At 38.0% G+C, this 17,881-nt stretch overlaps 2 protein-coding genes across 2 annotated transcripts in view; one reads left to right on the top strand and one right to left on the bottom strand.

Moving 5' to 3' along the window:
- Nucleotides 1-4,145: 4,145 nt before the first annotated feature.
- On the top strand, nt 4,146-4,580 carry LOC117324577 (RNA-binding motif protein, X-linked 2-like). The gene has a single exon (XM_033880497.1). The coding sequence runs from the start codon at nt 4,146-4,148 to the stop codon at nt 4,578-4,580; it is 435 nt and encodes a 144-aa protein (XP_033736388.1).
- Nucleotides 4,581-13,036: 8,456 nt separating this feature from the next.
- Nucleotides 13,037-17,881, bottom strand: part of LOC117323007 (eIF-2-alpha kinase GCN2-like) — a 35,631-nt gene continuing 30,786 nt past the window's right edge. Inside the window, 4 exon segments of the mRNA XM_033877990.1 lie at nt 13,037-14,827; nt 16,234-16,302; nt 16,640-16,692; nt 17,396-17,506. Coding sequence (XP_033733881.1) covers nt 14,767-14,827; nt 16,234-16,302; nt 16,640-16,692; nt 17,396-17,506 — 294 coding nt within the window. The 3' untranslated portion in view covers nt 13,037-14,766.

Genomic DNA, 17,881 nt, shown 5'->3' with positions numbered 1-17,881 from the left:
TCTTGTCATGATGTGGTGTCGATTTTGAACCTGAACATGATAGATGAAAATAGATAGTTATGTATCAAAAAATGTATATATTTGCGTGGTAAATATATGTTTCAGGCGCGGATCCAGGAATTTGGAAAGGGAGGGAGGGGGGTCCAGTAATTTAGTGGTAATGCGAGCGCCGTAGGCGCGAGCCGAATTATTTTTTGGCGAGGGGTCTGGGGCCAAAATTTCGGAAAATGAAAATTATTATAGCAAATTTTGCAATCTTTCGGGGATAATATTTTCGATAAGGAGGATTCCCTGGATCTGCTAGTGTGTTTATTTATATATAATATTGATCTACTTACTATTCACCTGCGACTTCAATACGAGTCATACTCTTTTGGTTATTGTAATTAAATGTAACACTACAATTCAAACAACTGTTAATTAAGGAATACCGGTCAATACAGCTTCATCTTATCTGCTACAGAGTTTTAGTAGCAGTTGATAACAACTCGGTATACAAGTTACGGGGAATATGCCAATTAGTTAGCAAACGCGTTCTTATAATCAGTGACTACTTACATTTCGACGATGTCAAGTAGGCCTACCTCATTACCATGATTACATTCTTTTATTATATGCCATCCAAATTCTTCCTTTTTTCCTTCCACTCATCTTGTTTTCTGATTCACGCATCAAGACGGCTATGACGGGTTCATAATTCATCGACCAGGACCAATTGTTCAAATAGTGTCATACGACTGCATTCTTGTAGAGCCTACCGAATTGTAATATAATTGTTTTGCATTGATGTATCATTATTAATTAGGTTGTTCAAGTTCAAGTTCTTTATTGACTTTGAGTCTTCCGACTAATCAGTATCATATACATAAATAATATACAAATTTTACATAACATTGACAACATCAGACAAAACACACAAAAAAACATAAATCGTGCCAGAGACAATATACTCGGAGAGCATGACTATTAATAAGGTGTTTATAAAGTAAGGTTACGGACCGCGTAAATGTCTGTAATCAAGGGGAAATTTTAGCTGTACGATATATATATTAGAAATATTACGACTGGTAATATTTTCCAACTGATTTTTTTATCATTATTATTTTTACAGTTAAGTCGCATTAACAACCAACGGAGTACCAAGACATGTATACTTATTTTTGTAAAACGACATCGTCGTTGGATATGAACCCCGATGTGCTGACATGTTGGAGATATTGGCGGGATAAAAGTTTTGGATATGTTGGCGGTATAAAAGTTTTGGATATATTGGCGGGATATATTGTCTGTAGCTCAACTCTGCTGACGAGTCGTTTTGAAAAATTTCAAGAACGTGTTTGTAGCTTTAGACCATCGATGCTTTGACATTTTTGTCCGCCTTTTCTTGTGTAGGCGGTCGCTGCCCTGTGGAAACGGATCCGGAGTTTAACGAACATCTTACGACATGAAATCACATTAGTTTGATTGACGTATGATATTCCATTTCGGTGGATGGCTAATATTGGTAAGGACTATGTAATCTAGCCAATCAGGTTTGGTTGGTTTCCAATGTAAATGCAACACAATGGAGCAACATAATGACGGTAACCGCGTGTAGATTCTGCTACGGACTCGCATACACACTTTGTAAAGAGGGGTTGGAGAAACTAAGTCATTATTAACATGTTCCAGTCATTGTATTAATTAAAACTTGAATAATTAATGTGTTTATGAATAAAGAATAAAATCACATATGAACTGAGTTTTTACTGCCGGGAGACATTCGGTATTTACATTTTAATATTTAATTAATATATTCTTAGTTGGTATGCTAAAATTAAAGACAAACTCTTGATAACAAAATAATTTCAGTTTTATTACATGTATAATGAATATGATTCACATATACAATCTCTAATAGGAAACTCAGTCATTAACTATTAAACACACTTTCCTGTGTAGTGGAGACCATAAAACTCTTACCAGTGGAAGAATTTTCATTTGAGCCACAGGGACTCGACACAATTCTCAACCTATGGTCAATATGTATTCAGATTTCTATCATGGAAACTAAGTAATGAAACAGTACTAGACTCTCCATCACATTCCATATGTAGATATACTGTTGGTTGGTTATCCATGCCAAGTCCCTGTGGTCTGAACTATTTCTTCAGATCTACTTCAATATTTCTATAACCAAGGGTCTCCATTATGGAAAGGAAAGCTGCGTTTTCTCAACACATTCATTAACACAGACATCAACAAACATGGTTCTGGTACATGTGTACCTGAGGGAAGACACCAACAATGTCTTGTAAGGGAGATAATTCTCTCTACCACTCCTGTCGGAATTTGTAGCCGCACTTGCCAACACCAGCATTGGGACAACGCCCTATTATATGTGGAAAGACACAATTCATGAATTCAAAGAAATATGACTCTTTATCTTCCACTCCCATCAGAATTTGTGAATATGTTTGAACCTGTCAGCACCAACTTCAGGGTAGACAACCAAGGTGGGCATCATTAACAAGCAAAATCGTCTGGTTGCAGGAACAGAACCCAACACAAAAACAAGAGATCCCAAAGGGATCTTGGCGCCCACCATTAAATGATCTTTATTGGTTCTATGTCAGACTGATCTTTTTGTTTTTTTCTGATCAAAAATCAAAATTGAATTAGCACAGCTAGGGACCAAGTGTAACCTACACATGAAGTTTGAGGAATATACAAACTTCCATTCTCAAAATGCAAGATGGCTGCCTGTCAACCATTATTTTTTCTGATCAAAAAACTAAATTAGAAGGCATAACAAGGGACCAGAGAGTACCTAGACGTTAAGTGTGAGGAATATCCCTCTAGTACTTTTCAAGAAATAACCTCTAGTACTCTTCAAGAAATAACAATAACAAAGTTCAATTCCCAAAATATAATGCGGCCGCCTGTCGGCCATTTTGCTTTCCTTATCAAAAATAAAATGGCTTAACTAGGGACAAAGGGGAACCTACACATGAAGTTTGAGAAATATCCCTCCAGCACTTTTCAATAAATGGCGATAACAATCTTCAACTCTGAAAATCCAAGATGGCCGCCTGTCAGCCGAGGACCAAGGGGAACCTATATATGAATTTCAAGAAACAAGAGATAACAAGGATTGTTTCAGATGGGTGGACAACAGATGGATCACGGTCGCAGGATGATTTGAATAGCCTACAATCTGATGATGATTGGCTAATGATGCAAAAGCGTACATCACCGACTTGGTTAATATACAAATAAATAATTGAAGGAAGAGACATTTTTCCCATGTAACTTTTGCTTATTTCATGCTAATCTCAATTCCACAAAACTTTCTAAAATACAATGTATAAAATACTGCACACTTCACAGTATGTACATGTTCCTAAATCTTCTGAACTAACAGAAAATACCAAAACGTAAAACAGGTTAAATTCTTCACAGTCAATATAAAAGTTTATGATGGTCAGTTTGTCTATATTTCCAGACTAGGTTTAATTGCAAAGTTATTTTACTAATAAAAATAGCCATTGTCTGTAAAATCTTGTATGAATAATCTGCAATATTGATCATACTAAAACAACACATTTCCTCAACTTCACACAAGCTAAACACAAGAAGAAAACAGTTCCTGTCACTGTCTATAACAAATACTTTCATTTGAAAATTTTTAAACAAAATGCTGTTTTAATTTTTTTTCAAATTAAATTGCAAGATAATTGTAAGATATATATAACAATACATTAACATACATACATAACAGATAATTCAGATTTTGAGAACTTAATACATTATACATGTATCTGGAAAACAACAGGCTAGGCCTATTGTACACATTTTATTTTAGTAAAAGTATAGATCAATATTTAATCGTAACAGCACATTCATATCAATTGGCACACCCACAACAGATGTTGTGTAAAATGATATACAGAAACTGTAATTAACACAATCTAACTAGTATCACTTACATGTAACCAAGTATATGTATATATATATATTACATTTCCAAGTGGTAATTACATGTAACTGGCCAGTGGCAGATATTTATATACATACACATATATTGCACATATCCAATAGAGAAGGAGGGAAACATATACACGAGAAATGAAGCACATGTACACAATTACTGAAAAATAGGCATCATGGAGAAGGAAAAATACAGGCACAGAGAGAAAAAATATTGGCATGGAGGAAAGGAAGAAAACTACAGGCACGCAGAGGAAAAATACAGGCAAAGAGAGAAAAAATATTGGCATGGAGGAAAGGAAGAAAACTACAGACACGCAGAGGAAAAATACAGGCATGGAGGAAAGAAGGAAAAATATAGGCACGGAGGAAAGAAGGAAAAATACAGGCACGCAGAGGAAAAATACAGGCATGGAGGAAAGTGGGAAAAATATAGGCACGGAGGAAAAAAGAAAAAATACAGGCATGGAGGAAAGGAAGAAAACTACAGGCACGCAGAGGAAAAATACAGGCATGGAGGAAAGAAGGAAAAATACAGGCACGGAGGAAAGAAGGACAAATACAGGCATGGAGGAAAGTGGGAAAACTACAGGCATGGAGAGGAAAAATAGCACGGAGAAGAGGAAAAATATACAGATATGGAGAAAAGGAAAATACAAACATGAGATTTTTTTTTAAAACCCTGAGACGAAATATACTCACTGTACGAATGACATATGACACTATGTTAAATAAATGTATTTCACCGATTTTGATTCTGAACAAACAGTCTTGTGATAAAAATAGTTTAACTGAAAATCCTTGAAGAGAGAAGCTATAATAATTATCTTAAACCAGCCATAACTCAACAAAAACCACATACTTTAAATTATACAATGCAAGCTTTGTTGCATATCAATTCATGCAGAAAGGTCCAAGATATTTTCATTGCCAGACCCATATTTATAATCATGACAATTTGGTTACATAATATTGTCTATCAACCTGTTAGCATATAAATGATATACAGTATTTACATATTGTATAAATTATAGCGCAGCAGTCCTAATGCCCCTACTGGGGTCAGTGTGTCTCTCATCAGCAAAAAAGAAATTGGAACAGACACTGGTGTGTGATGTGGTGACAAGCATTCATGGTTCACACAGAATTTGAGTCATCAAATTTGAGGACTTTTCCTGGACTTTCTGTCATTAAATTGCAATTGAGGCAGTGACTGACTTTTGGTAAAATTTAGATAGTTATTAATATAGTAAAAATTTGATTTGGTCTTATTTTCCACGGCATTAACAATATTGTAGAGTAGAACAATTGTAAACATATCACGAAAAATCACAACAGGAAATTAACACAAGTTATGCAGATTTGTTTTTGTGAAAATGTTAGGGAAATGTACGAGAGATGATTGATATGTTGTGAGCCTCATATTAAAAGTCCTACTATTCTCTGGCTATATAGGGCCATGTACCCAAGGACTGGTCTCATTTGGTTAGTTTATATCGCAAGGTAGCACTCTAAGGTAAACAAAACAAGCAGCTTTTGCAAAATGGACAAAATCAGTTGGCATTTCATAGGAAAGAGTACATTCCATTCTGACTGAGGATCTTGCAATGAGAAAGCTTTTGGCCAGATGGGTACCAAGACTTCTGACAGTTGATCAGAAGCACGCAAGGCGCACGTTATCGCGTGCTTATCGTAACCTTTTTGAGGAAGATCCTGCCAACTTTCTTCAGAGATTTGTCACTATGGATGAAGCATGGGTCCATCATTTTACCCCATCATTTTACCTCAGGGGCCAAACAACAATCGAAACAATTGAAGCAAGCTGGCTCTCCCCAACCGAAGAAGGCAAAGACTGTTCCATCAGCTGGGAAGGTTATGGCCTCAGTTTTCTGGGATGCAGATGGTATTCTGCTGATAGATTAACTCCAAAAAGGACAAACAATCAATGGCACATATACAAATGTATACTATGCTTCACTTCTGTCAGAGGCAGTTACAGGAAAATATCAAACTTAAGCGTTGTGGAAAGCTCACTAAAGGTGTGTTATTCCATCAGGACAATGCTCCTGTTCACAAGTCTGTCTGACATTGCCATGGCTGCCATTCACGATTGTGGCTTTAAATTGATTGAGCATCCGCATTATTCACCTGATCTTGCTCCATCAGACTTTCTTCTATTTCAAAAACTGAAAACAGCTATTTCAAGCACCCACTTTCAGTCAATGATGACATCATACATGCAGTGGATGACTTTCTGAACAGCCAAGAAAAGGAGTTCTATAAAAGTAGCATTGAGGCCCTTAAACATCGCTAGCAAAAGTGTATAGATACTAAAGGGATTATGTTGAAAAATAATACAATATGTCCAGCAAAATTCAAATCCTTCAATATGAGGCTCACAACATATCAATCAGTCCGTGTAATAATGTTATTTATGTATTTTATCTAAATATGAGGACCAAAAACAATTTACTTTTCAGGACATTGATGCCATATTCCAAGACTTTCAAGACATGACACTGAACTTCAGGACTAAATTTCCAGGTAATGACTGAAATTGAAGGACTTTTCATATCTGTATGAACCATGCCCTTATACAGAAGAACTACAAGGAGCATTCTGTATACATGTAATGTACTTCATTAACATATCAACATCACATTTGAGGTATGTCACTAAAGGTCACCAAAAGTCACCAAAGGCAGACAGAAGTCACATGTCACTTTTGAAGGTCACCAAAAGTCATATGGGGCCACCAAAGGCAGACAGAAGTCACGTGTCATTTTTGAAGGTCACCCAAAGTCATATGGGGCTGACAAAAGTCATCTAATGTCACCAGAGGTCATCACTTATCACCTGTAGACAGAAGTCATTTAATGATTGCTAGTCGCTATAGGTCACTCAAGGTCATCAGTAGTTACTAGAGGCAGACTTAAGTCACCTAATGACACTATAAGTCATCTTATGTCACTCAAAGTCACACAAGATCATCAGGGGTCACCAGAAGCAGTAAGAGGTCAATCAGCATCACTAGAGGTCACCTATTGTAATCAGGAGTCACCAAACATCACTAGTGGTCACCTACTGTAATCTGGAGTCACCTAACATCACTAGAGGTCACCTATTGTAATCTCGAGTCACCAAACATCACTAGAGGTCACCTACTGTAATCTGGAGTCACCTAACATCACTAGAGGTCACCTACTGTAATCTGGAGTCACCTTACATCACTAGAGGTCACCTATTGTAATCTGGAGTCACCTAACATCACTAGAGGTCACCTACTGTAATCTGGAGTCACCTAACATCACTAGAGGTCACCTATTGTAATCTGGAGTCACCTAACATCACTAGAGGTCACCTGTTGTAATCTGGAGTCACCTAACATCACTAGAGGTCACCTATTATAATCTGGAGTCACCTAACATCACTAGAGGTCACCTATTGTAATCAGGAGACACCTAACATCACTAGAGGTCACCTATTGTAATCTGGAGTCACCTAACATCACTAGAGGTCACCGATTGTAATCTGGAGTCACCTAACATCACTAGAGGTCACCTGTTGTAATCTGGAGTCACATTACATCACTAGAGGTCACCGATTGTAATCTGGAGTCACCTAACATCACTAGAGGTCACCTGTTGTAATCTGGAGTCACCTAACATCACTAGAGGTCACCTATTGTAATCTAGAGTCACCAAACATCACTAGAGGTCACCTATTGTAATCAGGAGACACCTAACATCACTAGAGGTCACCTATTGTAATCTGGAGTCACCTAACATCACTAGAGGTCACCTATTGTAATCTGGAGTCACCTAACATCACTAGAGGTCACCTATTGTAATCTAGAGTCACCAAACATCACTAGAGGTCACCTATTGTAATCTAGAGTCACCTAACATCACTAGAGGTCACCTATTGTAATCTGGAGTCACCAAACATCACTAGAGGTCACCTATTGTAATCAGGAGTCACCTAACATCACTAGAGGTCACCTATTATAATCAGGAGTCACCTAACATCACTAGAGGTCACCTATTGTAATCTAGAGTCACCAAACATCACTAGAGGTCACCTATTGTAATCTGGAGTCACCAAACATCACTAGAGGTCACCTATTGTAATCAGGAGTCACCTAACATCACTAGAGGTCACCTATTATAATCAGGAGTCACCTAACATCACTAGAGGTCACCTATTGTAATCTGGAGTCACCTAACATCACTAGAGGTCACCTATTGTAATCTGGAGTCACCTAACATCACTAGAGGTCACCTATTGTAATCTGGAGTCACCTAACATCACTAGAGGTCACCTATTGTAATGAGGAGTCACCTAACATCACTAGAGGTCACCTATTATAATCTGGAGTCACCTAACATCACTAGAGGTCACCTATTGTAATCTGGAGTCACCTAACATCACTAGAGGTCACCTATTGTAATCTGGAGTCACCTAACATCACTAGAGGTCACCTATTATAATCTGGAGTCGCGTAACATCACTAGAGGTCACCTATTGTAATGAGGAGTCACCTTACATCACTAGAGGTCACCGATTGTAATCTGGAGTCACCTAACATCACTAGAGGTCACCTATTGTAATCTGGAGTCACCTAACATCACTAGAGGTCACCTATTGTAATCTGGAGACACCTAACATCACTAGAGGTCACCTATTGTAATCTGGAGTCACCTTACATCACTAGAGGTCACCTATTGTAATCAGGAGTCACCTAACATCACTAGAGGTCACCTATTGTAATCTGGAGACACCTAACATCACTAGAGGTCACCTATTGTAATCTGGAGTCACCTAACATCACTAGTGGTCACCTGTTGTAATCTGGAGACACCTAACATCACTAGAGGTCACCTATTGTAATCTGGAGTCACCTAACATCACTAGAGGTCACCTGTTGTAATCAGGAGTCACCTTACATCACTAGAGGTCACCTGTTGTAATGAGGAGTCACCTAACATCACTAGAGGTCACCTATTGTAATCTGGAGTCACCTAACATCACTAGAGGTCACCTATTGTAATCAGGAGTCACCTTACATCACTAGAGGTCACCTGTTGTAATCTGGAGTCACCTAACATCACTAGAGGTCACCTATTGTAATCTGGAGTCACCTAACATCACTAGAGGTCACCTATTGTTATCAGGAGTCACCTTACATCACTAGAGGTCACCTGTTGTAATCAAGAGACACCTAACATCACTAGAGGTCACCTATTATAATCTGGAGTCACCTAACATCACTAGAGGTCACCTATTGTAATCTGGAGTCACCTTACATCACTAGAGGTCACCGATTGTAATGAGGAGACACCTAACATCACTAGAGGTCACCTATTGTAATCTGGAGTCACCTAACATCACTAGAGGTCACCTATTATAATCTGGAGTCACCTAACATCACTAGAGGTCACCTATTGTAATGAGGAGACACCTAACATCACTAGAGGTCACCTATTGTAATCTGGAGTCACCTAACATCACTAGAGGTCACCTATTATAATCTGGAGTCACCTAACATCACTAGAGGTCACCTATTGTAATGAGGAGACACCTAACATCACTAGAGGTCACCTATTGTAATCTGGAGTCACCTAACATCACTAGAGGTCACCGATTGTAATCTGGAGTCACCTAACATCACTAGAGGTCACCTATTGTAATGAGGAGTCACCTAACATCACTAGAGGTCACCTATTATAATCTGGAGTCACCTAACATCACTAGAGGTCACCTATTGTAATCTGGAGTCACCTTACATCACTAGAGGTCACCGATTGTAATCTGGAGTCACCTAACATCACTAGAGGTCATCTATTGTAATCTGGAGTCACCTAACATCACTAGAGGTCACCTATTATAATCTGGAGTCGCGTAACATCACTAGAGGTCACCTATTGTAATGAGGAGTCACCTAACATCACTAGAGGTCACCTATTGTAATCTGGAGTCACCTAACATCACTAGAGGTCACCTATTGTAATCTGGAGTCACCTAACATCACTAGAGGTCATCTATTGTAATCTGGAGTCACCTAACATCACTAGAGGTCACCTATTATAATCTGGAGTCGCGTAACATCACTAGAGGTCACCTATTGTAATCTGGAGTCACCTAACATCACTAGAGGTCACCGATTGTAATCAGGAGTCACCTAACATCACTAGAGGTCACCGATTGTAATCTGGAGTCACCTAACATCACTAGAGGTCACCGATTGTAATCTGGAGTCACCTAACATCACTAGAGGTCACCTATTATAATCTGGAGTCACCTAACATCACTAGAGGTCACCTATTGTAATCAGGAGTCACCTAACATCACTAGAGATCACCTATTGTAATCTGGAGTCACCTAACATCACTAGAGGTCACCTATTGTAATGAGGAGACACCTAACATCACTAGAGGTCACCTATTGTAATGAGGAGTCACCTAACATCACTAGAGGTCACCTATTGTAATCTGGAGTCACCTAACATCACTAGAGGTCACCTATTGTAATCTGGAGTCACCTAACATCACTAGAGATCACCTATTGTAATGAGGAGTCACCTTACATCACTAGAGGTCACCTATTGTAATCTGGAGTCACCTAACATCACTAGAGGTCACCTGTTGTAATCAGGAGTCACCTAACATCACTAGAGGTCACCTATTCTAATCTGGAGTCACCTAACATCACTAGAGGTCACCTATTATAATCTGGAGTCGCGTAACATCACTAGAGGTCACCTGTTGTAATCTGGAGACACCTAACATCACTAGAGGTCACCTATTGTAATCAGGAGTCACCTAACATCACTAGAGGTCACCTATTGTAATCTGGAGACACCTAACATCACTAGAGGTCACCTATTGTAATCAGGAGTCACCTAACATCACTAGAGGTCACCTATTGTAATCTGGAGACACCTAACATCACTAGAGGTCACCTATTGTAATCAGGAGTCATCTAACATCACTAGAGGTCACCTGTTGTAATCTGGAGTCACCTAACATCACTAGAGGTCAGCTATTGTAATCTGGAGTCACCTAACATCACTAGAGGTCACCTATTGTAATCTGGAGACACCTAACATCACTAGAGGTCACCTATTGTAATCAGGAGTCATCTAACATCACTAGAGGTCACCTGTTGTAATCTGGAGTCACCTAACATCACTAGAGGTCACCTATTGTAATCTGGAGTCACCTAACATCACTAGAGGTCACCTATTGTAATGAGGAGTCACCTAACATCACTAGAGGTCACCTGTTGTAATGAGGAGTCACCAAACATCACTAGAGGTCACCTATTGTAATGAGGAGTCACCTAACATCACTAGAGGTCACCTATTGTAATCAGGAGACACCTAACATCACTAGAGGTCACCTGTTGTAATCTGGAGTCGCGTAACATCACTAGAGGTCACCTATTGTAATCAGGAGTCACCTAACATCACTAGAGATCACCTATTGTAATCAGGAGACACCTAACATCACTAGAGGTCACCTATTGTAATCAGGAGACACCTAACATCACTAGAGGTCACCTATTGTAATGAGGAGACACCTAACATCACTAGAGGTCACCTATTGTAATCAGGTGACACCTAACATCACTAGAGGTCACCTATTGTAATCAGGAGACACCTAACATCACTAGAGGTCACCTATTGTAATCTGGTGACACCTAACATCACTAGAGGTCACCTATTGTAATCTGGAGTCACCTAACATCACTAGAGGTCACCTATTGTAATCTAGAGACACCTAACATCACTACTGGTCACCTGTTGTAATCTGGAGTCACCTAACATCACTAGAGGTCACCTATTCTAATCTGGAGTCACCTAACATCACTAGAGGTCACCTATTATAATCTGGAGTCGCGTAACATCACTAGAGGTCACCTATTGTAATCTGGAGACACCTAACATCACTAGAGGTCACCTATTGTAATCAGGAGTCACCTAACATCACTAGAGGTCACCTATTGTAATCTGGAGACACCTAACATCACTAGAGGTCACCTATTGTAATCAGGAGTCACCTAACATCACTAGAGGTCACCTATTGTAATCTGGAGACACCTAACATCACTAGAGGTCACCTATTATAATCAGGAGTCATCTAACATCACTAGAGGTCACCTGTTGTAATCTGGAGTCACCTAACATCACTAGAGGTCACCTATTGTAATCTGGAGTCACCTAACATCACTAGAGGTCACCTATTGTAATCTGGAGACACCTAACATCACTAGAGGTCACCTATTGTAATCAGGAGTCATCTAACATCACTAGAGGTCACCTGTTGTAATCTGGAGTCACCTAACATCACTAGAGGTCACCTATTGTAATCTGGAGTCACCTAACATCACTAGAGGTCACCTATTGTAATGAGGAGTCACCTAACATCACTAGAGGTCACCTGTTGTAATGAGGAGTCACCAAACATCACTAGAGGTCACCTATTGTAATGAGGAGTCACCTAACATCACTAGAGGTCACCTATTGTAATCAGGAGACACCTAACATCACTAGAGGTCACCTGTTGTAATCTGGAGTCGCGTAACATCACTAGAGGTCACCTATTGTAATCCGGAGTCACCTAACATCACTAGAGGTCACCTATTGTAATCAGGAGACACCTAACATCACTAGAGGTCACCTATTGTAATGAGGAGACACCTAACATCACTAGAGGTCACCTATTGTAATCAGGAGACACCTAACATCACTAGAGGTCACCTATTGTAATGAGGAGTCACCTAACATCACTAGAGGTCACCTATTGTAATCAGGAGACACCTAACATCACTAGAGGTCACCTATTGTAATCAGGAGTCGCGTAACATCACTAGAGGTCACCTGTTGTAATCTGGAGTCACCTAACATCACTAGAGGTCACCTATTGTAATCTGGAGTCACCTAACATCACTAGAGGTCACCTATTGTAATCTGGAGTCACCTAACATCACTAGAGGTCACCTATTGTAATCTGGAGTCACCTAACATCACTAGAGGTCACCTATTATAATCTGGAGTCACCTAACATCACTAGAGGTCACCTGTTGTAATCTGGAGTTGCGTAACATCACTAGAGGTCACCTATTGTAATCTGGAGTCACCTAACATCACTAGAGGTCACCTATTGTAATGAGGAGTCACCTAACATCACTAGAGGTCACCTATTGTAATGAGGAGTCACCTTACATCACTAGAGGTCACCTATTGTAATCAGGAGTCACCTAACATCACTAGAGGTCACCTATTGTAATGAGGAGTCACCTTACATCACTAGAGGTCACCTATTGTAATGAGGAGTCACCTTACATCACTAGAGGTCACCTATTATAATCTGGAGTCGCGTAACATCACTCGAGGTCACCTATTGTAATCAGGAGACACCTTACATCACTAGAGGTCACCTATTGTAATGAGGAGTCACCTTACATCACTAGAGGTCACCTATTGTAATGAGGAGTCACCTTACATCACTAGAGGTCACCTATTATAATCTGGAGTCGCGTAACATCACTCGAGGTCACCAGAGTCGCAAGAGGGAGACAAGTCAGCATAGTCAGCAACAGTCATTTTGGTTTCACTATAAATTACCACAAATCACCAGTTGTCACTGTTACCAGAGAACAGCAGCCAACAGTTATCAACATAAATCAGTCAAAAGCACAAGAATGTAAAATCTTAGCAGTAAAATTAAGGCTTTGATTTTAACATGAGGCAAACCTATAAAAGAAATTCAAAGATAACACTTAAATACACGTATGTCGATATATAAACATTATTGTTAATCTTTGCTCAAGGTTGAGAAATTTGCTTGAAAGTAAAATTCCAAGTTTGAATACAATGATTAAAACATTCTTGATCTCAAATGTTGGACAGTGTAGATTATCTCTACAACCTATAGACAGACAACCCACTGATACTGTATGGTACACAATTAGAGTTGGTCTTACAGACCTAAACACATTGTAAATAAAGGTGTTGGAATTGTATCAACATCCTGAATCACATTGACAGCATAACACAGAACAAAACACAATGTCACACAATGGTAAATGGATATGAGTGACTTTTTAGACTGAGGACTATGTACTTATAGTATAACAGAATGTCAGCTTTTTGTGACAGTAATATCTAAAGGTGGCAAGCGGCAACAGCCAATTAAAATAAGGTGACTACCAAAGCTAGGGAGCCATTATATTTGTGTCAATCATCTTGTGGCATTTCAGATGAGTGCCTCATTCACCCAGCTGAGGATAAATGTTCTGATGATGTTCTTAGTCCAATGATTTGTTCATTACAACAGTTATTATTAAAGTTCAGTGGAAGCAACATGGCAGGCATCCATTTCAACATCCCATCATGCTTCGTCATGTTAGCACAATGGTTATTATGAATCGGTCTATCATACAGCAGCCTTGCAGATCTAGCAGGAATCACGTACAACGCAGACAACCTCACGTTTCAGACATACAGTTTAAAATAGATCTTTCATGTATACAACACATCTGTAGAACAGGCATAATAAAAATAAATATACTTCCCTTATATAAACCTTCCAATCACAAGCACATTCACAATGAGAAATGATTATCAACATCACAAGGTCATGATGAATATCATCACATGACACTGATCACATGATAATGATCACATGATAATGATGAATCTCGTCACATGACACTGATCACATGATAATGATGAATCTTGTCACATGACACTGATCACATGATAATGATGCTTCTCTCTTTTCACCAATAACATCACATATAAAGCAGTCTTAGACTATCATCCTTACTCCCATACAGAACCACAAAACTGCACCTGAAAAATAAAGAACATGGAGATCAACAATTCACCGATTATAAGGGAAATTGAGAAGAATACCAGTATCATGATAACAATACACACAAGATAAAGATCTACATAACATAGCTGTGCCAATTTCCTATGGAAAGACTGAAGGACAGGGCCTGGACAGATTTTTATGAATGTCTTTTCTCTGATAATGGATATATATATAAATATATAGAGTCTAGCAAGTAATAGTGACTGTATGATCCAAAATAGGTACTGGATACTAACGTTTGATAATTTGTTTGCCCGTGGCCTATTGTGACTAGAAAACATCTTAGGCGGTGTTTAGATAGATATTAATAAATAGCCTAAATGAAAATCTTACTAAGTATCAGTTAAAACTAATTATAGTGATAAAAATATTAATGTTTACTATGCTAAATTTGAATCTTTGCAAAAATAATGATCTTGACCAACCCCAAATACAGACAGGAAACCCTCCTCTTTATTTGCTCAACAACAGATGTAAAATCTAGAGAACTCTTACATCTAGTATTGGGAATTGGTTAGAAAACCAATAATCAGTTATAAATATACTTTGTTGGAGAATTCAATTATTGATACTGGGGTAAGTAAAATTTCCTCAGAACTTTTTCGTCGACGATAACACTAATCTATCTTATTTGATCATTATTAGATTAATAATATGTTTTCTGTAAAATGTACATAAGCTTATTTTATGTTCATTCTTAAAAATAACTCTTTACATCAAAATATTAGATACATGCATGGCTGATCCAGATTGAAGATTTTTTTTAAGGTTGAATGTAAAAAGATATATATCCAATTTTACAACACAAGATTTTTCGTTGTTTAGAAATTTTAGTAGTACATTTTTTATCAATGAAACGCTATTTCATTACTTTATTTTAAGTAACATTCAATCCCTATTATGATACTTATATAATTCTATGACATAATATTGATATGCAAGTGTATCACATGTTTTATACAAATTCATTGCACATCTTTTATCATGACATCTTTTATTTGAACATTTCTCTAATTTACCATACTGTGATTCCTGTTTGTATGTGATGCTATAACTTTATGTCGACCACTTGGAAGAAGACTTGTGACTCAAATGTGTCATTGACCTTAAATAAAGTCAACTACATGTATTATCATTACATGTATTATTATTATAATCTTGGATTATCATATCTGATTTACTACAATTGCATTTTATAAATCCAGAATCATCCTAACACTAATCATGTACTATAATAGTATTATTAGGCAGCCCTTGTATAGGTCAATTGCAGAAAACTTTAAATGTAAGATCAATAAGAAGGTTCTAAATTCTACAGTTACTGTAGTTAAGGTCTGATTTCATCAATTTTGGAGAAAAATCTGTAGTGACATGTACTTACTTTCTATCAAACTTAAGTTGGAAAATTTGGTCCGTTATTTTGATGAGGTATTTTTTGTGTTTTTGTAACCTGTAAATAGAGAGCAAAGTTGACTGAGTGTTCATATGTCTGACAGATTATATTAAAACTTGAGCATGTTCTAGATCAGATATAATCTGGCAATTCATTGACATCATTTAACTTTGTAAAAGGACTTTAAAGATAAAATCACTCTGACATGCATCTTCTATTTAAACAAGATGCAAATTTTCTCCAGGGGGGGATAACTCTATGAAGTAAGGCTAAAATTGTGTAAAATGTTACTGAACATCGAAGATAGAGCTAAATATATCTCAGTGAATAATGTAGAATATTGCTTGCGATGAAAAGAGAACTGGTCCTTATGAAATTACAAACAACATCTCACTTTTCCATCACTACCGCTACACTATCTTCATAATCTTTTTCTGAGTTGTCCAACTGCAAAGAAAAACAAAATTCACAAAACATTTATCTTACATGTCACCGAGTTACATGTATTTCTACCACAATACGCCGTATTATTCCACTCTCAAGCCATTGTATAAATGTGCCTACTGTTGGATAGATATATGTCATATACCACTAGTGGTATATGACCTTCCGGTCTTTTGATTGGTCAAGAATTCGAACTTTGACCCAAGCTGCAATTGTTATTGACGTCATCAATAATCGAATGACGTCACATTACCGGGTCCCGGATGTCACCGGTACACTTTATTTACATACACGAAATTATACTTGGCCACGTTTCCCTTTGATCAAAGCCGATATTATTGTGGTAGAAACAGGTCACACGACTCGTGATTGTTGGATATGGAATTTATTTCACACTCGTAAGTTATTTTTTAAAAGTTGCAAAAGACACTAATTTCAAAATTTTTTGCATCCATCGGAAAGAGGAGCTCAAAAACATGTTGTTTCAAGGTCGTATACATATATATATGTTGCCTGAAAAATTTTATCTAAAGAAAGCACTATATAGGTATACTTTTTCTGAAATGCAAGATGCAATATTCCTCATGGAAATTTCAGGAAAACATGAGCATTTCTTCATTGATTTTTAGTACAACTGAAAGTCACTTTGCTCATATCAAGGTGAATGTCACATTACTCTCATCAAGGTGAAGGTCACAATACTTACATCTAGGAATGCTGCTATAACTTTTAATACTGCTGCATTTAACTCGACACACACCACCTCGAAAGACTTGGTCTGCACCCAGGAGAGACTGGAGGACACTTTACTGAAAATCTGGACACACAAAAGAGTGAAGTATTCAATAGCTTATACAACTGTGCATTTCAAGGTATTGTGATCGGGGGCCACGGTGGCCGAGTGGTTAAGGTGTCCCGACACTTTAACACTAGCCCTCCACCTCTGGGTTGCGAGTTCGAAACCTACGTGGGGCAGTTGCCAGGTACTGACTGAAGGCCGGTGGTTTTTCTCCGGGTACTCCTGCTTTCCTCCACCTCCAAAACCTGGCACATCCTTAAATGACCCTGGCTGTTAATAGGACGTTAAACAAAAACAAACCAAACCAAACCAAAGTATTGTGATCGGTAAATATTGCCCTGTGCTCTATTCATGAGAAGTGTGACATAAATGATGAAACATTATAAAGGACTG

This window comes from Pecten maximus, chromosome 3, assembly GCF_902652985.1.
Source record: "Pecten maximus chromosome 3, xPecMax1.1, whole genome shotgun sequence".
Taxonomy (NCBI): Eukaryota; Metazoa; Mollusca; class Bivalvia; order Pectinida; family Pectinidae; genus Pecten; species Pecten maximus.
This window is presented reverse-complemented; position numbering and strand designations above follow the sequence as displayed.